At 39.1% G+C, this 23,795-nt stretch overlaps 1 protein-coding gene across 12 annotated transcripts in view; it reads left to right on the forward strand.

The window, feature by feature from the left end:
- supt20 (SPT20 homolog, SAGA complex component) overlaps positions 1-23,795 on the forward strand; it is an 85,875-nt gene that overhangs the window by 56,171 nt on the left and 5,909 nt on the right. For 4 of the 12 annotated variants that reach the window (XM_067985909.1, XM_067985908.1, XM_067985910.1 and 1 more), the window contains 5 exons: positions 4,166-4,320; positions 11,095-11,153; positions 19,127-19,246; positions 21,791-21,890; positions 22,865-22,989. In XM_067985909.1, the coding sequence (XP_067842010.1) occupies positions 4,166-4,320; positions 11,095-11,153; positions 19,127-19,246; positions 21,791-21,890; positions 22,865-22,989 (559 nt within the window). The remainder of the gene's footprint in view (positions 1-4,165; positions 4,321-11,094; positions 11,154-19,126; positions 19,247-21,790; positions 21,891-22,864; positions 22,990-23,795) is intronic. The other 8 variants (XM_067985915.1, XM_067985916.1, XM_067985917.1 and 5 more) reach the window with 4 other exon arrangements.

Genomic DNA, 23,795 nt, shown 5'->3' on the forward strand with positions numbered 1-23,795 from the left:
CTATGCTCAAATTGACTGCCACGTTTCCCAATATTACAACAATGACTACACTTCAAGAAGCTGAGGTTGCAAAAGGCCTTGTATAAATGCAAGTTCTTTTTTCTTTACCCTTACTGTCTGAGGGTAATGTGTCATTGCCGTCCTATTGTGAGCTTACCACTTTCTGTTTGAATCTCTCTAGTTTCTGTCCCACGCACAGCACCAGACTGCCCTGGTCAGAGTCCCCAATGATATCTTATGTGACTACAGCTTCCTATCTCTCCCTTTTTGTCCTTCTTGATGTCTGTTACCTTTTGACATTATTGATAACTTCATTCTCCTCAACTGCTTCACCTCCATGATCCATTTCCATGGCGCCATTCTCTTGTAGTTCCACTTAATACCTCTCAAGTGCAGCAACTACTTTTCATGTGGTTTCTCCTCCCATGTCCACATGGTCACTTTCATATTGTCCCAGGTCTCCATTGTTGATGCCTCCTTCATTATTTACATGCTACCGTTGGTGACGTTATCTACAAAAACTGGTTCAGCATACACACGTACGTTACCTGTTCACCACCAGCAATGACTCCAAGACTCTTGCATTCTTTCCGACTGTCTGTACGACATTAGATCTTTGAGTCAGTTTCTTTCAGCTCAACATTGGCAAAACCAAGGCTATCCTTTCCCGCTTCTATCAGCACCTATGTGCTTCTGGCAGTCGTCTGTCAAAATTTGTTTGTCAAGGTCCCTGGGTGACCTCTTTGGCTAATTCCGATGATGCGCAACTACAGAATCCAATTCAACGCTGGACTGAACTTTCTACCTCACATCCTTTCCATTGCTATGACCATACTCATTCAGTTCTGGAGTATTTCCTCGTTATGCCCCTACTTGTGCCTCACTGCTGCTGAAACCTCAATTCACACCTTCATCACCTCAAGGATTGATTTCTCCAACACTGTTCTGGTCATTCTAACTGGGTGCATCTTTTACACACTTCAGTTTATGGATAGATCTTTGGCCCATGTCCTCTTTTGCACAACGGTTATCCCATCCTTGATGCGTTCCACTAGCTCTCTATTGGATAATACCGTTTTTTTTCAAGCAGAAGATAACTTTGAATTAACAGGAGCAGACTGCAGTACTCAGGAGAAAGAGTGTATTTGTTTTGGTTTAGATTAAACACCTGAAGTAAAACTGAACTGTCAAACTGCAGGTCATCATTGAAAGTTAAATCCAAACAATGTTCAGCTGGAATTAAGCTCTCTGTGCCCCAGTGAATCGAATTCAGTTCCTTGTAATAAAAACAGAAAATGCAGGAAAACACTCAGCTGGTCAGGTAGCATCTGTGGAGAGAGAAATAGAATTCACGTTTCAGGTCAATGACCTTTCATCAGATGCTGCTTGACCTGCTGAGTGTTTTCCGGCATTGCCTATTTTTATTTCAGATTTCCAGCATCCACAGTATTTTCCTTTTGTTTAAGTGTTCAATTTCTTGTACTAGTTTTCAAATCCCTCCTTGGCCTCATTCTACCCGATCTGAGCAATCTTCTTTAGCTATTACTTCCTACCCACTCTCTCCAACCTACCATCTGACATTGATCATTCAGTCACTATGCCTTGGCCTGCTGGAATTTTCCCTGCAAAGCCAATGATTATTTCCTGAGCTTAGTTTCAGCTGAATGCTGTTTGGATTTAACTTTCAATGATGACCTGCGGTTTGACAGTTCAGTTTTACTTCAGGTGTTTAATCTAAACCAAAACAAATACACTCTTTCTCCTGAGTAGTGCAGTCTGCTACTGTTAATTCAAAGTTATCTTCTGCTTGGAAAAAAAAAGTTGTATTATCCAATATTTTATATTAAGCAATTGTAATAAAACAGCCGAGTCTTTTACATCATTTCACAATTTCCATTCAAGTTAACATAATTCGAGTTAAGCATTTTCAAATTGAGTTGTCTCCATTTGGACTTCGGAAGTGTGAAAAGGATGCTGATTAAGGAAGAAAATTAGATTGCTTACCTTGTACTGTCATCCTCATTAAAAAGAAGCATTCTCCACATAGTAAGATCTCTTTCATCTAGCCCATTTGTCCCTTTTTGCTAAAGATTACATTTTCCTAATATTGTGATCTATATATCTGCCTTCTCAAAAATAATTGGTGTGTTACTCCATGGAGATGCCTTTTATACAATACAGAAATGGAGAATTGCTCTATTTATATCAGTAGCATCCTTAATAGATGATATTCTCCATTGGCAACCTGATCTTATTCTTGCAATATATAAAGCTTCATTCAAAAAAATGATGGCTGCCCTACCAAGTAGGCAAACCTACTTTATAACTGCATAAAAATGTTATCTGAAAAAGTATTGTTTTGGCAGTCTCATGAGTGTGTGATTGTACACTAATACTGTTGCATATAGATTGTATTCTATGAATAATTATCAGTTGAAGAAATTTTACTTTTTTCAAAATGTAAAGGAAAGTATTACATTTTTCTTCCTATTTCCTAACAGTTCTCAAAAATTTTCAGACTAAAGTGATTTTGGAGAGTCAGAATACACTATAATAGGAGCCCAACAGTAAAGGGTGCAATATAATGAAAGTATTTTTGTGTTGTTTATTTGTGCATTACAAGAATGATGTTCTATCATCTGCTGTGGCATATTTAAAAGCACTTTTATAAAAGAAAGATTTGTGTACTCATTCAATTACAGTATGTGTTGTTTAATTTATTTATCATGAGATTCTTTAACCCTATCCAGTTCAGCCTACAAAACTGAAATATTTTTGAATAATTAAATCAGTTAAATCTTTTTCCATTGTATTGATGGTAGCTGCCTACTATGAGGCATAGCATATTAAATTTGCTCAAATATCACTGAATTTGATCATTAATTAATGTTTAAAACTGGAATTGCAACTAGAAATGAATATTTTAAATACGTTTTATCTTGAAGGAGAACCCAGGAAGAGTGTTTCCAGTATTAAGTACCATGTGTGCGTGCGATTGTGTGACCCTTATATCATGTTAGTATGTTAGTAAATAGTTGTCCTCTCACAGAGACTCATCGTTCTGCCCTCCATTCTCACCCAAAGCTGCTCCAATGATGTAGATTGAGGGTGCAGCTAATTTCACTTACATGGACATTTGTGCTTTAAACAGGCCTAGATGTCTATCTAAAAGCACTTGTTCTGGAAAAAGTTAATACCAACTGGGTGCACAACAATATACAGCTAGTATGAACTTTATGCAGTTCTGTGCCTCCGGATTGACATCCAGGCCAGTCAAAGGTCCTGACTTCCAAATAAAGGGCCGTAATACATCAGGCCTCTCTCACCTCCAACATCAGAATTACTGCAGGCGTAGCTAGAGACCGAAATAGTGAGTCTCCATGGGAAAAGAAAATTAGTTTAAAAATGATTAGCTGCTCATTTTAATTACTGTGGATAGGAGTGCTGTATATTAAATACTTAATTTTCCTTGTCATTTAAAGTTAGTGCTATATACAAAGTTTAATTGATATCTGCATACTTTAAAAAAATATTTTTATTACTCCCTATTATTAAATAATGTGCCATACACTGTGATGACACTTTGGTCATTTTAAAACATAATCTGGTAATACTATTCCACTGTCCTTTAATGTGAGTTGAAAGCTTGGAATCAGTTTTGAGAATTTTGAGATTATAGTGTTTACAGAAATTACTAATCCAATATTTTTAAACAGAAAATAAATCCAGATTTCATAGGCCTCTGAAATCTGAGGTCATTTTTGTTGCCCTTCCCTGAATCCTTACACTTCCTTCATATCTTTTCCTAAGTGCAACGATTACAAGTGGACACGGTACTGCATGTGTGATCTCAGTCATATTTTATTAAATGTTTTTTCTTTCTTGAGGTGGCATTCTGTGGTTCTAATTACACACCCTAACATTTTTGCTTACCTTTACAACTACCACTCTACATTGTGATGACACTTTGACTGTTTGATCAGCTTTTACACTAGATCTTTATATTTTCTGTAGCCATATTAAGTTAGTAATTTCTTGATATTTTAGTTTTACTGTAATTTTAGCATGTTTACTTTAAACCTTTTAGTTACAACTGATGCTGTAAAAAGTGGCCTAATAGCTAAAAGAAATCAGAACCATATGGTATTTGTTTTTTCCCTTCTAGTGGAGCACAGACATTGATGAGTGGTTCAAATCCCATGCTGGGGAGTAATGCTGGTGCCATAACCCCTACCGGCATAAATCTAAGCAGTATTATACCACCAGCTGGACTGGTGCCAAGCTCCCTGCCAGCTGCCATGCAGTCTGCAGCCCAAGCAGGTTAGTACTAAATAAGACAAATGGTTGGTGAGGTTCCTTAGTTTAAACAATTACTATTATTTGTCCTGCTTTGGTCGCCTTTGGTTTCAGTATACCTGCGCTTTAGGAGAATCCCCGATCAAAGTCTCTAACCTTTCTACAGGAGTGAGTTAGATTAGACAGACATAATATTGAACATTCTGTTATTTAATCCAGCCTGTCCCAAGTTTTTGGTTTCTTATGTTTCCCAGGTGCCTACGACGTCAACAACACTGTTTTAAAAATCTCTTTTTAAAATAATTTTTAAAAAAATATTCTGGAGTATTCTTTTAAGGCCAAACATAGAAAAGAAACAAGCTATGTTCTTTATTGTAACACCAACAGCTAATCCTATGCTCCCAAGGTAACCATATAGAAAGCAAGTGAAGCAGGCAAAAACAAATAAGCAGGATTCACCCAATGATTTTTAACTTAAGATGGACATGTTAAGTAATTACTTTGCGTCAGTATTCACAGTAGAGGCAGAGGATAGCATGCTGGACACCTTGAGGAAACTAACTTTGAATTGGGGACGAGGACTAACCATAATTAACGTAAGCAAATTAACAATAATGAAAAAGATAATGGCACTAAAGAGTGACAAATCCCCAGGACCAGAGGGTTTCCATCCCAGGGTTTTAAAGGAAGTAGGTGACAACATTGCAGAAGTCCTAACTATAATCTTCCAAAGTTCTCTTGACTCAGGAACCATTCCTTTAGATTGGAAAATTGCACGTGTCACTCCGCTATTTAAGAAAGATGAGAGGGAAACCAGGAAATTCTCAACTAGTTAGCCTAACATCTGTTTCCGGGAAATTACCAGAGTCTGTAATTAAGAACACAAGAATTAGGAGCAGGAGTAGGCCATATGGCCCCTCGAGTCTGCTCCTCCATTCAATCAGATCATGGCTGATAGTCCACCTTAACTCCACTTTCCTGCCCGATCCCCATATCCCTTGATTCCCCTAGAGACCAAAAATCTATCGATCTCAGCCTTGAACATATTCAATGTCTCAGCATCCACAGCTGTCTGGGGTAGAGAATTCCAAAGATTCACAACCCTCTGCATGAAGAAATTCCTCCTCATCTCAGTCTTGAATGGCCGACCCCTTATCCTGCGACTATGCCCCCTAGTTCTAGACTCTCTAGCCAGGGGAAACAATCTTTCAGCATCTGCCCTGACAAGCCCCCTCACAAGCCCTGTTCAACTGTATTAAGACTTCCTTGCTCTTTTACTCCAACCCCTTGCAATAAAGGCCAACATGCCATTTGCTTTCCTAATTGCCTGCTGTACCTGCATACTAACTTTTTGTGTTTCTTTTACGAGGATACCCAAGCCTCTCTCAACACCAACATTTAATAGTCTCTCACCATTTAAAAAATATTCTGTTTTTCTATTCTTCCTACCAAAGTGAATAACCTCACATTTCCCCACATTATACTCTCTCTGCCACCTTCTTGCCCACTCACTTAATCTGTCTATATCCCTTTGCAGACTCTCTGTGTCCTCCTCACAGCTTACTTTCCCTTCAGGATAGAGTGACTGAACACCTTGAAAATTTTCAGCTGATCAGAGAAAGCCAGCGTGATTTTATAAAGGGGAGGTCATATCAAGGGATAGGGCAGGAAAGTGGAGTTGAGGTAGAAGATCAACCATGATCTTATTGAATGGCGGAGCAGGCTCGAGGGGTCGTATGGCCTACTCGTGCTTCTATTTCTTATGTTCTTATGAACCTGATTGAACTTTTTGAAGAGGTGACTAAAGTAGTGGGCAGGGGAATGTCAATGGGTGTTATTTATATGGACTTCCAGAAGGTATTTGATTAAAGTCCCTCATAAGAGACTGTAAGCTAAAGTTGAAGCTCATGGAATTGAGGGCAAATTATTGACCTGGTTAGGAAATTGGTTGTGTGGCTGGAGATAGAGGGTAGGGATAATGGGCAGGTACTTAAATAGGCAGGATATGACTAGTGGTATCCCACAGGGATCTGTGTTAGGGCCTCAATTATTCATTGTATTTATTAACGACTTAGATGACAGCATAGAGAGCCACAAATGCAAGTTTGCTGATGACACAAACATAGGCAACATTGTGAGCGGTGTAGATGGAAGCATAAAATTACAGTGATTTTAATAGATTAAGTGAATGGGCAAAACTGTGGCAAATGGATTTCAATGTAGGCAAGTGAGAGGTCATCCACTTTGGACCTAAAAAGGATAGATCAGAGTATTTTCTAAATGGTGAAAAGCTAGAAACAGTGGAGGTCCAAAGAGACTTAGGGGTCCATGTACATAGAGCATTAAAATGTCATGGACAGGTACTGAAAATAATTAAAAAGGCTAAAGGAATGCTGGCCATTATATCTAGAGGACAAGAATACAAGGGAGTAGAAGTTATGCTACAGCTAAATATAGCCCTGGTTAGACCACACCTGGCGTACTCTGTTCAGTTCTGGACAAGGATATATTGGCCTTGGCAGGAGTGCAGTCTAGATTTACTAGAATGTTACCTAGACTCCAAGGGTTAAATTGCGAGGAGAGATTACACAAACTAGGGTTGTATTCCCTGGAATTTAGAAGATTAAGGCGTGATTTGATTGAAGCTTTCAAAATATTAAGGGGAACTGATAGGGTGGATAGAAACTATTTCCGCTGGTTGGGGAGTCTAGGGCACATAACCTAAAACACCTCCACACGCAAAGGGTGGTAGAAATTTGGAACTCTCTTCCACAAACGGCAGTTGATGCTAGCTCACTTGTTAATTTTAAATCTGAGATTGATAGATTTTTGTTAGCCCCATTTCCCTTAATACCTTTGGTTAAGGCGGGTATATAGAGTTAGGTCACAGATCAGCCATAATCTCATTGAATGCGGTACAGGCTCGAGGGGCTAAATACCTACCCATGTCCCTATGTTCCTAAGTTGCTTCCCAGTTTTACTAAGTTCAATAAATTGTCCCATTGTATTATCCATTGCCACGTAATATTTTTATTAGGTAGATGCTCAGAGCCCCAAGTTGTTATGTTTCGGCAAGCAAATTAGACAATGTCAGCAGTTAGTGGCTTCTTTTGGTGCGAAGATTGAAGGCAAACTAGTTACTAAGCAACAGATAGCCAATTGGATGGCTGTTGCCACCATCTCACAAGGAAGGAAGCCCTGTTAGTTGGTTAAGCATCATTCCACCCTTTCCACATCTGCTTTCAGGACATCTCTTACTCAGGTTCTAATTGATATTTTATCACGTGGAACAATCTTCACGCATTACTGTTGAAATTTAACTGCAACACAATATGACAAGCAGACTGACTCTGACAGCTGATGTCAGTCTCCTTAAATTTATACAACTTTGGTATGCTCCTGCAGTGTGTAGAGACTGAAGAAAAGAAATACTTGATAGAGTTGTCTTCGTTCCTTGAATGATATGCATCTTCCGTATACCATATTGTTATCTCTGTGGGGATGTAATTTTTTTGAGATGGAGGAAGGAAAAGAGGTCAGCATTAATGCGATTTGAAGAACTGAATCTAATCAAAGAACTGGCCTGATGCAGGTCTTGGGGCTTTATATAACATGGGAGTAGAGGTCCATGTGAACTCCCATCTATCTGCTATGTCATAATGACATTTTCATGTGTGTGCTCAACATGTAGTTATAATGGAAGCTATCAAGCTCGGCTATACTCCATTGAAAGGATAATGGAGACCTTACTACTCGGGTAATTTATCATTCTATAAAATGGTTTCTCCTTGCACTGTTAGTCATGAATAACTGGTCTGGGCAGACATCCTGACTTTCAGAACTACCTTTCGAAGAAGCAGTGCTGAATGATACCGGGGCTAAAAGGGTTAAATTATGAGGACAGCTTGCATGAACTAGGCTTGTATTCCCTTGAGTATAAAAGATTAAGGGGTGGCCTAATTGAGATGTTTAAAATGATAAAGGGATTTGATAGGGTAGATATATCAAAGCTATTTCTTCAGGTGGAGGGAGTCCAAAATATGGGGGCATAACCATAAAATTAGAGCTCGCCATTTAGGTGTGAAATTAGGACGCACTTTTTCCACACAAAGGGTATAGAATCATAGAAGGCTGGAGCACGGAAGGAGGCCATTCGGCCCGACAAGTCCACGTCGGCTTTATGCATGAGCAATCCAGCTAATCCCACTGCCCCGCCCTATCCCCATAGTCCTGCACATTTTTTCATTTCAAGTACTTATCCAGGTCACGTTTGAAGGCCATGATTGAATCTGCCTCCACCACTCCCCCGGGCAGTGCGTTCCAGATCCTAACCAGTCACTGTGTAAAAGTATCACCTTTGGTTCTTTTGCCAGTCACCTTAAATCTATGCCTTCTGGTTCTTGACCCTTCCGCCAATGGGAACAGTTTCTCTCTATCTACTCTGTCTAGACCCTTCGTGATTTTGAATACCTCTATCAAATCTCCTTGCAACCTTCTCTGTTCCAAGGAGAACAATCCCAGCTTCTCCAGTCTATCCACGTAATTTAAGTCCCTCATCCCTGGGATCATTCTAGTAAATCTCCTCTGCACCCTCTCTGAGGCCTTTACATCCTCCCTAAAGTGCGGTGCCCAGAACTGGACACAATACTCCAGTTGTGGCCGAACCAGTTTTTTATAAAGGTTCATCATGACTTCCTTACTTTTGTACTCTATGCCTCTATTTATAAAGACCCGGACCCCGTATGCCTTTTTCACCGCTTTCTCAACCTGCCCTGTCGCCTTCAACGATTTATGCACATATACCCCCAGATACCTCTGTTCCTCCACTCCTTTTTAGAATTGTACTGTCTAGTTTATATTGCCTCTCCTCATTTTTCCTACCGAAATGCATCACCTCGCGTTTTTCCGCGTTGAAGTGCATCTGCCATGTGTCCGCCCACGCCACCAGAGTGTCTATATCCTCTTGAAGTCTATCACTATCCTCCTCACTGTTCACTACCCTTCCAAGTTTTGTGTCATCCGCAGATTTTGAAGTTGTGCCCTATACTCCAAGTCCAAGTTATTAATATATATCAAGAAAAGCATTGGTCCCAGCACCGACCCCTGGGGAACACCACTGCACACCTCCCTCCAGTCCGAAAAACAACCGTTCACTACTATGTTTGCTGTTATTTAGCCAATTCTGTATCCATGTTGCTATTGCCCCCTTTATTCCATGGGCCACAATCTTAATAGCAAGCCTACCATGTGGCACTTTATCAAATGCTTTTTGAAAATCCATATACACCACATCAACTGCATTGCCCTCATCAACCCTCTCTGTAGCCTCATCAAAAAACTCTATCAAGTTGGTTAAACATGATTTTCTTTAACAAATCTGTGATTCTATGATTCTACAAAGGGTAGTGGAAATCTGGAAAACTCTCCCTCAAAAGACTTACGGCTAGGTCAATTAAAGTTTTCAAGACGTAAGATCAATAGATTTTTGTTAGGTAAGTGTATCGAGGGTATGGACGAAAGGTGGATAAATGGAGTTGAGGTACAGATCAGCCATGACCTAATTGGGGCTGAATGGCCTACTCTTTTTCCAACGTTCCTATGAGTTAATCCAGACCAGACTACTTCCTGCCCTCCTTTTCCACAAGAGAGGAAAAACTATTGCATGAGTCAATCCAGACCAGACTACTTTCATCTCAGTAGCAGAGAGAAGCAGCTGTTTGTCTTGTTGCTCTCCTATCTTGGATAGTTGGAATTTGAAGCAGCTTATTTTGTTTCCAGTTGTGCAAGATATCTGATAAAGTTCATTGGCTATCTGGATAATTAACTGCAGTATCTTGGTAGTTGTGAATGCCTGGAAAATGTCTAAATTGAACAAGCCTTAGCTTATTAATGTAAGACTGAAAAGTTGAGTTTACTAATTTAGCTAAAATTCTAATTAAACTGTATAGATTTTCAGAAATCTTTCAAGTACTGTAACTTGATGGCTTTCAAATGATGTAATTTGAAATAGCTGCTTATGTCTGTTCACACTTCTAGTGCCTGATTGCATAACTTGTCTAAACTGACAAAATTAATAAAATGTAAAATTTAATATTCTGCCCAAAATCTGAATCCAGATTGGATGATGATTCAAATTTTTTGGATATCATTGTGATTTTTTTTTTTGGAGCTCCTGAAGATGAGATTTTAGTTTTGGGAAATATAACCTGAGAAACACTGGGGTCAGGCATCGTATAAGTAAAGCGGCATTAGATCTGCCTCAACAGTATGCCTTAACATCAGAAGTGGCACCCCCTTGGTTTATATCACGACACTTTTGTGAATTCTTAGCTACAACTTTATTTAATGTTTAATACTAAAATGTATTTAAAAGTAATGAATTGCTCATGGTGTTGGTCACGGGAAATTTGGAGTCTGGAGCATGGATGTATGTATTGCTGTTAATTTGGCCTGTGTCTTTATGGCCACTGCTCTAAATAGATAAATCCAAGTAATTGGATTTAGGTACTTCTAAATGAGCTGTCTTAATCATCAAGCATTTGTAACTGCTTGTAAATTTCAGGTTCCAGGTCAATGACCGGATTTCTCTTGTTTAAGAATGTTTTGCATCTGTAGCAGTGTAATATGTTCTGGATGCAAGACATGTTAAATCTATTTGGAAATATGAAAAAGCAAAGAATTTTACAGAAACCTACATGTAAATACATTTTTAGGAAAGCCTTGTATCTGAACATAGTGTTTTTGAATCAAATGACATAACATCATTGAGTACTTAATATGTTACTGTTTTCTTTGCAGGTGGTTCATTTGTTGGTTTAAAAAATGCTCCTGGTTTCAGACCTCTGAATTTGCTTCAGGTAGGGTTCTTTATTACAGTGTAGCCTGTATTATTTTAATTCATAGTTATTTAAAGTCAACTTCCCTGTTCTGGTTCTCATACCACGGTTATCTGTGATCTTACATGTTTGTAACTGCAGCATTTTTGAAATGTGGAACAAAGCATGTTTGTAGTGGCAAGTAGAGATTTAATTCTGCCCAAAATCAACCCACTATTTGGAATTCAGAGTTCCTAAATAGCACCAGCATGAATGAGATCTTGTAAATCTCATAACTGTCTTGATTTGGACACTTGTCAATACAAACTGAGAAAAGGATTCAAACCCCAAACACAGCCACTACTTCCCCTACAACCCATTGCTCCTGATTCCTATGAAGGCTAAACTAAAGTTGATTTTTTTTTTAAAATGTTGCAAATAGGTAATGAGTAACATGCCTCTGATCATATAATGTAGATAAAACCATTTTTTTTTACCTGCAGTTCAAGTGTAGATTTGACCAAGGTTGGGACATCTAAATCTCCTTCCTGTCACCAACGCTAGCTGACATTGTAAACAACCCTCTCTCCTCCGGCACAATCCCTCTCCCCTTCAAAACTGCTATTACAACCCCTCAGCTTTCAGTAGTTCACGTCTGAATTGAGATTAGAATGATACACATCTCTATGGTGAATCTAATCTTCTCAGAATTCCTAATTGATAGCAGCATTTAAAGATGTGCACTGAATTTGAGCAAAACTCATCCTTCATTTGCCACTGGAAACATTCTATGTAATGCATATTGAAAATGCTGCACAGTAACATTTGCAAAGCATAGTTTTTACCAAATGAAATAGCTATCTCTAGTGGCAGAAAATGGTTTTGCATCAACTTTTTATTTCTGTCATTCCTATTGAAAATGTATGGAGATTTGTTGGAATCATCCATCAGGGAGGGAACAGCACTGAGAACAGACCTTTCCAAACCGTCAGGTCCATCAAACACAAGCAGGCAAAAACCCAGCAGTATGAACAGTATGTCTGAAAATAGAAACAGAACAAGCATTCGAAGTGGACCGCTGGAGGCGAAGTCATTGGGGTTTTGAACATAAGAACATAAGAAATAGGAGCAGGAGTAGGCCATTTGGCCTGTCGAGCCAGCTCCACCATTCAATCAGATCATGATGTGGAGATGCCGGTGATGGACTGGGGTTGACAATTGTAAACAATTTTACAACACCAAGTTATAGTCCAGCAATTTTATTTTAAATTCACAAGCTTTCGGAGGCTACCTCAGGAAGGAGGTAGCCTCCGAAAGCTTGTGAATTTAAAATAAAATTGCTGGACTATAACTTGGTGTTGTAAAATTGTTTACAATCAGATCATGGCTGATCTTCAGCCTCAAATCCACTTTCCTGCCCAATCCCCATATCCCTTGATTCCCAGAGAGTCCAAAAATCTATCTATCTCAGCCTTGAATATATCCAACGACTCAGCATCCACAGCCCTCTGAGGTAGAGAATTCCAAAGATTCATAACCCTCTGAGTGAAGAAATTCCTCCTCATCTCAGTCTTAAATGGCCAACCCCTTATCCTGCGACTTCCCCTCTAGTTCTAGTTCGCGGGCCAAATAGCCCATAGTCTGTAGTTTGGACATTACAATAATAGCGTAATATGCCACAATCAGGATTTTTAAATGGTTTGTGTCCACCAGTAACATTTTGCAATATGGATTGTTTCAAATAATCTTTGATTTTACTTTTGAACTATGATGTTAACGCCGCTTTCATAGATTGTAAATAGTACTGGATTCTAAAGTCTGGGTACTAAGATTGAGAACACCGATTGGTGTGTCTGTATTATTAATACAAATTATTAATTCTTTCAGCTATTTTGTTTACTGTTTTTAAATTTTCTGTTCTGATGACTTAAAATCCTACTTCCAAAATATCATCTGATACAAACAGTAATCTGTATTTACCAGAAGATAGTTAACTTTATTTGTCAAAACAAGTTCAAATCTAGCTAGTCCATACAAACAAAATTCCTGAGATCCCTAAAACAGGACAGTAAGTTAATGGCTAAAGTGAGATTCAGTTGAGTCTCTCCTTCATGTTTGATGCAACAAATTGCAAAGATTTTGCTGTCCCTCCTATCCGATGTATTGTACAATAATTTAGAACCATTAAATGGGCCAAATGATGGCAGTGATGATTCACATTCACTTGCAAACCTATACTCCCAATACTGAAAATACAAATGCTGCTTTCAAACTGATCTAAGATTCCTAAAGTAGAACATTGCAAAAGATGTTAGAAACCAAAACAATAATTATTAATTTTAAATGATGAAAATCTGAGAAATATGTAGACCAAATATGTAAATCACCCAAGAAATATGAAAGGAAAGTTAACTAACAAAATGCATTAAATACTGAGCCATATTCACACAAATACAAGAAAAGACTTTTCAACTCATGGCATTGCTCTGAAGTTAAATATTACGGACTAAGAATGGATAAAATTTGAAACCGCATGGATCCTTTTTATTTTATTCATAGTTAAGTTACTGTTGTATAATTATATTTTGATTTGGATGTTTAGACTATTAAATTAACTACTTATATTCACTAACCTAATAATTTTTATTTGATGATTTAAAGCATAATAGTTCATTGACACTATAAGGTGGTTACCCTGAATAACTTGAATGCATTGATATTCTTAACCTAACAGTTCAGGGCCAGTGCTGCAGTGCTCCAAGTTGGTTTCAGTATTGAGGCCTTCAGTCCCACATCCAGTTTTTGCATTATTTTTGGTGCATTCCCATTAAAGAAGCATTTTAGGTGTTGTCTCCCTTGTTTAAATGTAGTTCAATCTTCATGTAGCATCTCCGTTCCAGCTTGTCTCTTGCATTATATTCAGCTCGGAACTGTTGTGATAAAATTCATAGTGATTATGTATGTGTTCTTTCATCATTACTACTCTGGTCACTCTGCCACATCTGACAAAGAAGTAAGTGGTTTGGAATATGTGGAAGACCACCTGCTCAAAATAACGGCAGAACTTCCTAAAGCAAGTGTACCAAGGTGCCCCCATCCAATGATGACATAGTCTGTTGTATGCGAGGTTGAATTAGATTCCAAGAATGAATAAGACCACACCCATGGTACATAATCTAATATTTCAACAGTCTTTCGGGGAAGACAAATCCTTACATCCTTAGGGACTTATCTAGCACCCTCACTGTAGCGCGTGTGTGCACACCCCGTAAAATTATTATAAATGCTTAGTATAAAAGGCCTTGAATATGAGCCAGTGGATGTAAAGTGGAAAATATTTGAGCGGTTGTTTCCTGAAGATGGTGATCATCAGTAGTTTCTTGACTATGTCATTGATTAAACAAAAATTCTCTCCCTTTTAGAATGGTGCATTGACGTCCTGTGCTGGCGGGCATAATGTTTTAATTCCTTATATATTATCATTTAAAGATTCTACAGTTTATTAATCTTCAAGAATATGTGCATAACTTATTAAAGGAGATTTATACACGTACAGAAAGAACCTGATGGTTGTTTTTGATATATATTGTCACATAGAAATGTATCTAATATATTTCAGGATTTAGTAATGGGCACATGGTATTTCCAGTTGGCCCACCATGTTTTTTGTTCCCACCCAATTTATTTTTGGTCATGAATAGAGTGCATAACAACAGAAGATAAGATAAATTGAGTTCTTTTTTTCCTCTGGCTCGCAAAGATAACCTAATGAAATATTGCAATTCTAACTAGTTGCCGCAGTGACTTTTGCATGGCTCAAGCAGCACAGCACCCACGTTGTTCCACTGAGTATTTGATTATGCCTGTGTATACCTAGAACCTCCAATTCCATGCATTTGTTTAAGCAGTTAATTGCCATTATATTAACTGATATAATGGCAATGTACTTCACACTAAATACTATGGCTTGAATAAAATATATTTCTTCCCCAATCTCTGCCGATGGACATATGTTTGTTGTGTACACATTTCGTATGCATTATTCCATGTCTGTCCACATTAAAATCCATCTTCTATTTCTTGGGTCATCCATTTAATTTGTACAAATCTCTCTGATCGACCTAGTCAACTTAATAGCAACAGAAAATATTATTACATTCCCAAACATGACCGCTTCAGCATTGCAAACAAAGAACACACAGGCCCCTTTGGCACTGTGGCGGCCACTGTAACCATCCTCTCCCCCATCCTCCCCACACCAGGCCGAGCCCCTGCCTGTTTCTCACTGCATTCTGTTGCAAATCTAGTTTCCAATGCCACTAGATAAATCACCATTAATTCCTATAACTAATATTTGAAGAGTTGATTTGTTAGAATAGTACTCTCCGAGCCCCCGTGACCATGAGACCCACCTCCTGCTCCCTCGATCCTATTCCCACCAAACTGCTGACCGCCCAACTTCCCTTCTTGGCCCCCATGTTAGCTCATATTGTTAACTGCTTTCTTTCCTCAGGCACTGTCCCCTTTCCCTTCAAATCTGCCCCCTCCTCAAAAAACCCACCCTTAACCCTTGTCCTTGCAAACTATCGCCCCATCTCCAACCTCCCTTTCCTCTCCAAAGTCCTTAAAAGTGTTGTTACCTCCCAAATCTGTGCCCCTCTTTCCCACGACTTCATATTTGACTCCCTCCAATCAGGTTTCCGTTCCTGCCACAGTACTGAAATGGCCCTTATCAAAGTCACAAATGACATCCTATGTGACTGTGACCGTGGTAAACTATCCCTCCTCGTCCTTCTCGACCTATCAGCAGCCTTTGACACGGTTGACCACACCATCCTCCTCCAACGCCTCTCTGTCGTCCAGCTGAGTGGGACTGCGCACGCCTGGCTCCGTTTTTAACTGTCCAGTCGTAACCAGATAATCACCTGCAATAGCTTCTCTTCCTGCTCCTGCACCATTACCTCCGGAGCCCCCCCAAGGATCTATCCTTGGCCCCCTCCTATTTCCCATGGGCAGCATCATCCGAAAACATGTCAGATTCCACATGCACGCTGACGGCACCCAGCTCTACCTCACCACCACCTCCCTCGACCCCTCCACTGTCTCTGATTTGACACACTCCTAGTCCGACATCCAGTACTGGATGAGCAAAATTCTCAAACAACTAAATATTGTGAAGACTGAAGCCATTGTCTTCGGTCTCCACCACAAACTCTTTTGTGGTGAGGACCGATGACAATGGCTTCACTCTAGCCACAGACTTCATCCTTCTCCCTGGCCACTGTCTGAAGCAGAACCAGACCGTTGGCAACCTTGGCATCCTATTTGACCTTGAGATGAGCGTCCGACCATATATCCGCTCCATCACCAAGACCGCCTACTTCCACCTCCGTAACATCGCCCGTCTCCACTCCTGCCTCAGCTCATCTGCTGCTGAAACCCTCATTCATGCCTTTGTTACCTCTAGACTTGACTATTCCAATGCTCTCCTGGCCAGTCTCCCATCTTCCACCCTCCATAAACTTGAGCCCACCCAAAACTCTGCTGCCCAGATCCTAAAATGCACCAAGTCCCATTGACCTATCACCCCTGTGCTCGCTGACCTACATTGGCTCCCCACCCAGCAACGCCTTGATTTTAAAGTTCTTATCCTCATGTTCAAATCCCTCCATGGCGTCGCTCCTCCTTATCTCTGTAACCTCCTCCAGCCCTACATCCCTCAAAGAGCTCTGCGCTGCTCCAATTCTTGCCTCTTGCGCATCTCTGATTTTAATTGCACCACCATTGGCAGCCGTGCCTTCAGCTGCCTAGGTCTTAAGCTCTGGAATTCCCTCCCTAAACCTCTGTGCCTCTCTACTCTCTCTCCTTTAAGACACTCCTTAAAGCCTACCTCTCTGACCCTGTCCTAATATCTCCTTATGTGGCTCGGTGTCAAATTTTGTTTGAAAATCACTCCTGTGAAGCGCCTTAGGACGTTCTACTACATAAAAGGTGCTATATAAATGCAAGTTGTTGTTGTAATGTAGGGAAATGCAGCTGCTAATTTGTGCAGAACAAGGTCCCACAAACAGCAATGAGATAAATGACAGATGATCAATTTTTAGCAATGTCGGTTGAGGGGTAATTGTTGGCCAGGACACCAGGAGTACTCCTCTGGTCTTCAAATAGTGTCATGGGATATTTTCCATCCACCTGAGAGGGCAGGTTGTGGCTTGGCCTGAAAGACAATACCTCTGACAGTGTAGCACTCCCTCGATACTACACTGAAATGTCAGCCTGGATTACGTGCTCAAGTCCTGGAGTGGGGCTGGAACTCCCCAACATTCTTCCTCAGAGGTATGAGTGCTTCCACTGAACCAAGAATTACCCCTCAATGAAAAAATTGTTTGCAGAGATCAGGTGAAGAAATGTCAACAGGCTTCAAACACTGTCACAGTTGATGATGAATACCTTTCAACCAAACACTATCTGTATTCATGTCAACAACTAACTCCAGTATCAAATGGGCATCTTTCAAGACTGAATACATCACACGAGTTAGCCCCAGAAGCAAGCTAAGTTGGTGAGTGATGTATTGCTACTACTGGACCCCTTGGGACCAAGAAATGCGCAACACCCAAGATCTTTCTCCAGATGACTTCCTATAAAGATAACTGCCCCACATTCGATTAACAAAGTCATTATCTGGTCTGTGCCATAAAATTCCTAGTACTACCAACTTTATGCAGTTTTGATTAGATTGTCCCATTGTTGTACTATTCCAGGCCTACAGATGATTTGTTCTCATGCTACTTTGCTGCCACAGGTTATAGAGAAACATAGTTAAAGAGATGATGAATTTCGTCAGTGTAGAATTCCTATGTACCTTGGGGGGTTAAATATCTAATATCATAATTTCTTGGTTGGAGAAATTATAATTGAACTACCACCACTCTTTCATAAGTGTAAATTATCTGTAAGCATATTTGAGTTACAATAGTCTTGTTGAGTGGTGGATTGCCTGCAACTCACACCACCTGTAAGATTTTCGATTTAGCCTATTGCCAACAAACCCTACTGGATTCTGAGAGAAGACATGCATCTCATCTGTGGAGCATGCAGCATTCCAATCGCAGAAGGAACTTTCAAAACAAATATCCATATGTATCAGACACTGATCATAGTGACAAGTATGTACAGATGGGCTTCACAAAACTGAATCAGGTCCTTTGAGAAAGAGGCAGAATTGTTAGCTATGCTTTACAAGGTTGACAGCTTTTTTGTTTGCTATACCTCATGTTAAATACTTCTCCCTTTCCCTCAAAGCAGAATCATGGGAAGCAGAATTTAACAACTTTAAATTTGTTTAGAACTCTAATGCTGCAACCGTGTCAACAATTTTGATGTAGCTGCTGAGAACATGCATGCCTTCTATTAAAAGTGAAATACCTGTGCATTGCATATACTTAAATAAAAATTTGACCATGGGTACTTGACTCCACAGAGACAAAAGTGGTACAGGATCCTGTCGAAGATATGTTACTGACTAGCAAATCAGAGGTCATGAATTCATATCCCACCATGAAAAGCTGTGAAATTGAATTAAGTAATTTGTGGGCTGCAATGAGAAAAAAAGCCCACTGTAGGCAACCATTTGATTCACTAATGTCCTTCAAGGAAGAGAACCTACTAACCCTACCTGGTCTGGCCTACATGTGACTCCACACTCTGGTTTACTCTTAATGCCTTCTGAAATGGAGAATTGCAAGCCACTCCGTTTAGGGCAAGTAGGGATGGGAAATAAATGTGCCCTTGTCACAAATTTTTTTAAATGACATTGTTAAGTTCGGAGTGGCCTTATCATGTCATTTGCTGGGCCACTCTGAAAAATGACAATAGGTTTGCTTTTCTATGTGAGTTCTTAAAAAAAAAAACACTTTTGTGCCAAAAAGGGGTGTAGTTATAAAGATAATACGGTGTAATCCAAATTTAGATAGTGGTTTTGTCTTTATTTTGCATTTTTAATCCCATCCCAGCTGTCAAGTGGCCCACCAGTGATCTTCAATCCACTACAGCAACAACAGCTCCCCCAGTTTTCTCAGCAACAGTCATCCCAGCAGTCTGCAACCTCCAGCCCTCAACAGCAGGGAGAACAGGTGCATTTTCTTTACATGTTACAAAGCTAGTAAGTTGAGTCACTGACACTTACAGAACAGACTGCAGGATACAGCTGAAGAATGCAGACAATTCTTTTAGATGACAAGAATATAAATGTTCAACACCGAAAACTAAAGCTATTAGGGCTGGGGTGCCACTCATGCACTCGCCAGCACATGATTCCACCCGCCCCCCCCCCCCCCCATTCTTTATGATGGGCAGGAAAATCGCAGCTTGGCAAATACTCAAGCAGAAACCCCAGCCTAGAATTTCAAATTGCAAACAGAGATTTGCCTTAATAGGCATTTTCTTTGCATTTTGTATAACTGGCTTGCTTCGCAACAACGATAGTAAAACATTGCCATATTATAACTTTATTTTGTGATTAAGATTCAGGAACTCAAACTGGTATAGTATCAATGTTCCTAGAAAAAAGTGATATGGGAAGCATCATTTTTTATCTGGTTCTGAAATTTGAAAACATTTTAAATAAAATATTAACTACTGCTTCATTAAAATAGGATTCATATATGGCAATGTCTACAAATGTAATTGAATAGCTAAACATTGGTAGAATTTTAAATCATTAATCCTAATTAAATCAATATATTTTATAAATTTGAATGTTAACTGTTTAATAACAGTATTCATTGCATTAAATTAGAAAATATTTGAATACTTTAAATATATATTTGCAGTTTGGTTGGAGGTGGTCAACCAGTCACCTTTCATGGTCAGAATGAGCCAGGGGTCTGGTGTAGTTCTCTGGCTAGAACTGGAGTGAACCTTGATCTTCAGTGACTGAACTCACCTAAATATCAAAACAAAATTGGCTCTGATCAGCTGTTATATTTGTTTTGTGTTCAAAGGGATGCATCAACTTAATTTACATAGATAGTTTGTTTAGAAAGTGAAGGAGCCATTACTAACTCTGGAGAGATCACAGGAAAAGTTTTAAAGTACTATATAACATAATACAATAGTGACATCTATTGATAGAAAGTCAATACTTAACTGTTGTATTGACTTTCTTTTTTGACATTATGTTCCATTAATAGTAAGACTAGCAATACCTGTGTTGCCCTTTTACAAAAAAAGTATTTGTGTACATAATGAATGAATCATTTGGCATTGCATTTATCAGGCTGTTTCAGACCTGTGAACTTTTGAGAGCATTACATTCATGCTTAAAAAATAACCAAAGGCAGCTAAGCAAAGGTGAAAAATGCATTGTAAAAGCAGGTTTGTTGCAGCACAAAATGCAGAAAGTGGATCATGCAGAAGATCAAAGGTTGAAAGCCTCACGTCTGTAACTCGTTGAACATTGATTTCCCTGTCTCAAGCCTCTTTATATTGGACCAGTTCTATACCTAGTAACATATTAACTTAAAAGTAAGTTGCCAGAAATTTCCCCAACAAGTCTTAATTCCTCCCCTCCCACCCACCTGCAAGTATTGGCCCAAGCAGGTTGCTCTGGCCAGTAACAGTATATAACTTAAATTCAAGCAGTCAGTCACTTCACTGGTTAATTTGTTACAGGATACTGTAAAAGTTATATGCAGAATTTTATGCCATGTTATTAAATCCACAAAATTCCAGCAGTACCAATGGCAAACTTTCACAGCAGATGAAGCTGCTTTATTTGTTGGCTTGGTAAGATGGGTTATGGTATTGCTTTTTAAAATGCATGATGCTTCCTTTTTTGCCAACTTCATTGTCGCACTAAACTAGGATTGTCTTTTACGTTTCTTTCTAAATATCTTCATTCATACTGGATGAAAGTTTCACACACTTTTCTACTAGGTCATTACTTCAGATACATAGGTTGTTAGAATTCATTGTGTACTAGATAAGATTGCTTGCCTCTGAGAATCAATTTTTTCTTTGAAAAAGTGAAATTTATCTTGAAAGGGTTTGAACTATCTTTATGTAAATTAAACAGAAATATGAAGGTACGTTTTTTTTTGAAGAGCTACTTCAAGGGTTAGAAGGCAATGCCATGTTGTTGATGCTAGCATTTGGGAAATACATATGGGTGCTCCAAACTTACAGTCCAGTTCAGAATACACACGCTATTTTAAGGATCTGTTCACTTTGGTATCAGATATATAATCATTCTTCTGCCAACCAACACTGGATTGAACTACGTTCAGTCTTTGTTACCTTGTGTAAGCATTAAGATGGCCCTATATCTATTTAGATTCATTGGTTTCTGGAAAATAATGGAAAGGAAATGATGTACAGAATGTGGGATAAGTAGTCTGATTATTCTGAATGCAGAATTTAGATAGACTAGGTTTACTATTGATCAGAACATTTTTTGACAAAAACCAGGAAAATAGTCTGTAGCTATGCCATCAGCTTCTTAAAATTTCCCATCATTAAAATGTTGTGATTCCTTGTGAAATGTTAGTTTGGTTCACTGAGGTCTAAATTCTTGAGAGATTGAGTCTAGAAAGTGTTCAAATATCAGATCAATAGTACTTCAGACTGATGCAAAGTACCATAGAACTCAGATGTAGGAACTCTGTTCTGTCCAGCAGAATTCTGACCAGGCTCCAGCTAGCCAGGAGCAGGCTTTGGCAGCTCAGCAGACTGCAGTCATCAACCTGACAGCAGGTTTTGTGCCTCCACAGGCTGCAGGTACATACTATTACTTCCATCTTCTGACTGTTATGTTCCTTACTCTTCCTTTCATTTCTGTCTTGAGCAACTTTCCTTTCAAAAATGTCACTGACTAGTCTAGCAGCCTCGTATTTTGCACCTATGAACTGCTAACGATTGCTTTTTCCTTGTAGTCTTGTCATGCCACTTCCAGTCAGATACAGATTGCTTGACAGTGTGCGCCATATTAAAAGGATTGCACCAACTCTTTGAAAGCCTGAATGCATGTATTTACTTTGTTGCACTTAACCCTTTGCCCTTAAGCTTTTCCCCCCCTACCTCACCCCAAAAATGTCTGTTGCTTTGTATAGCAATTCTTCAGGGTGGTTTGGGGAATGTACCAATCCATTTCCACTTGTCTTCCATTCCCTGATTATACCCAATACTGTGGAGGTCTGACTAATCAATTGATCAGCATGTATATTCCCATAAAAATTGCAACCATTTAACCTTTTGAGTACTGAGTGTGCATTATTTTATTGTGATTAGGAAATTGATACAATTGTATTATGCTTATTCTAGTTTCCATAAAGCCAGAGAGAAAGCATACATTTTTAAACAAAATTGTACATAAATCAAACCGATGTTAAAAAATTGGATCCTGTTAATTGACATGTCTAATGCTTCTCAACCAATTACTGTCATGCTAAATACAATTCATTGGACTTGAGTTTCCACAAATATCTGTTAAGATACTTCCAACTGATAGAAACTTAAATGCCATCAAATTGAGGCACAAAATTAAATGCACCCTCAGTATATTTAACAAATTACATACCTGTAACCGTACTACATTCCATAAAAATATATTTAGCTATGTTTCTGATTTACACTAATAGGTGAATTCTACTGATCCCCTTTCTGTTACGATCTTTCCCTATCCTGATTCCCTCCCTCATTTGATCCTCTTGTTGTCCCTCCCTTTCCCCCTACCCTTTCCGCCTCCCCTGTAGTGTTGTCTCAGCTTGGCTCTGCTGTGAACAGACCTGGGCAAAGCCTTCCTCAGCAGAGACTCCAGCTTACATCTGCCTTGCAGCAGCAACAGCAACAAGCCTTGCAGCAGCAGCAACAGATACAAGTAATCCAGCAACTTGGCTACAGTTACATGAAATAAAAAATTCTCAGCTCCAAAATAAAGAATGGAGAAAAGTCAGAGGTGCTGCCCAAAAATCTAAAATGTTTTATGTTTGTTTAAATCTGGGGAGGGTTGGCAGTTGACAAAAATTTGGGTGATTAGGACGCAATTATTTAATCACTTTGGAGCATTGAATTTACATTAATGACATCCTAGCCATCCACCTCTTTCTCTTGTATTTATGCTCAAGAAGTGCTTGTGGCATGTTGAAAGATAAGAACCACTGCAGGCAATGTTGTAGGGATACTTACCCCCTTCCCCTCTCAAAAAAAAAGTAAAAAACATACATACATTTTTGCATACCTGCAGTTGGAATCATCTTAAAATCAACTTGCTTATCCTTTTACACAATATACAAAGTGCATTATGAAAATGGCTTTCTATAAAAAAAAAATGCTAGTGCTCAATATGTTTTCATTGCACTTTGTTTTGGGTTATATTGGTGTATTTTTTTAAAGGGAGGACAGTAAATGAGTCACAGCATGATTAAATTGAAATCATTTTCAAATGCAAAATATACCATTGTTTAATTTGGGATATTACACTCTAGTACAATAATAGAGAGCCTAGCACAGATGCCTCTTAGAAGTTGCTGACTTGCTGCGGTTCTGTTACCATCTGCATCCAACTGGAAATACTAAAGCATTTTTAGATCAGACGTTGACTAACAAGCATGCAGTTAGCTCTGCAAGAACAAGTGTTTGTGTGTCAAATTGTCTTAACTCTTCTGTGCCACTGGTGCTGCTTGA

Source organism: Heptranchias perlo, chromosome 6, assembly GCF_035084215.1.
Source record: "Heptranchias perlo isolate sHepPer1 chromosome 6, sHepPer1.hap1, whole genome shotgun sequence".
In the NCBI taxonomy this organism is placed as follows: domain Eukaryota; kingdom Metazoa; phylum Chordata; class Chondrichthyes; order Hexanchiformes; family Hexanchidae; genus Heptranchias; species Heptranchias perlo.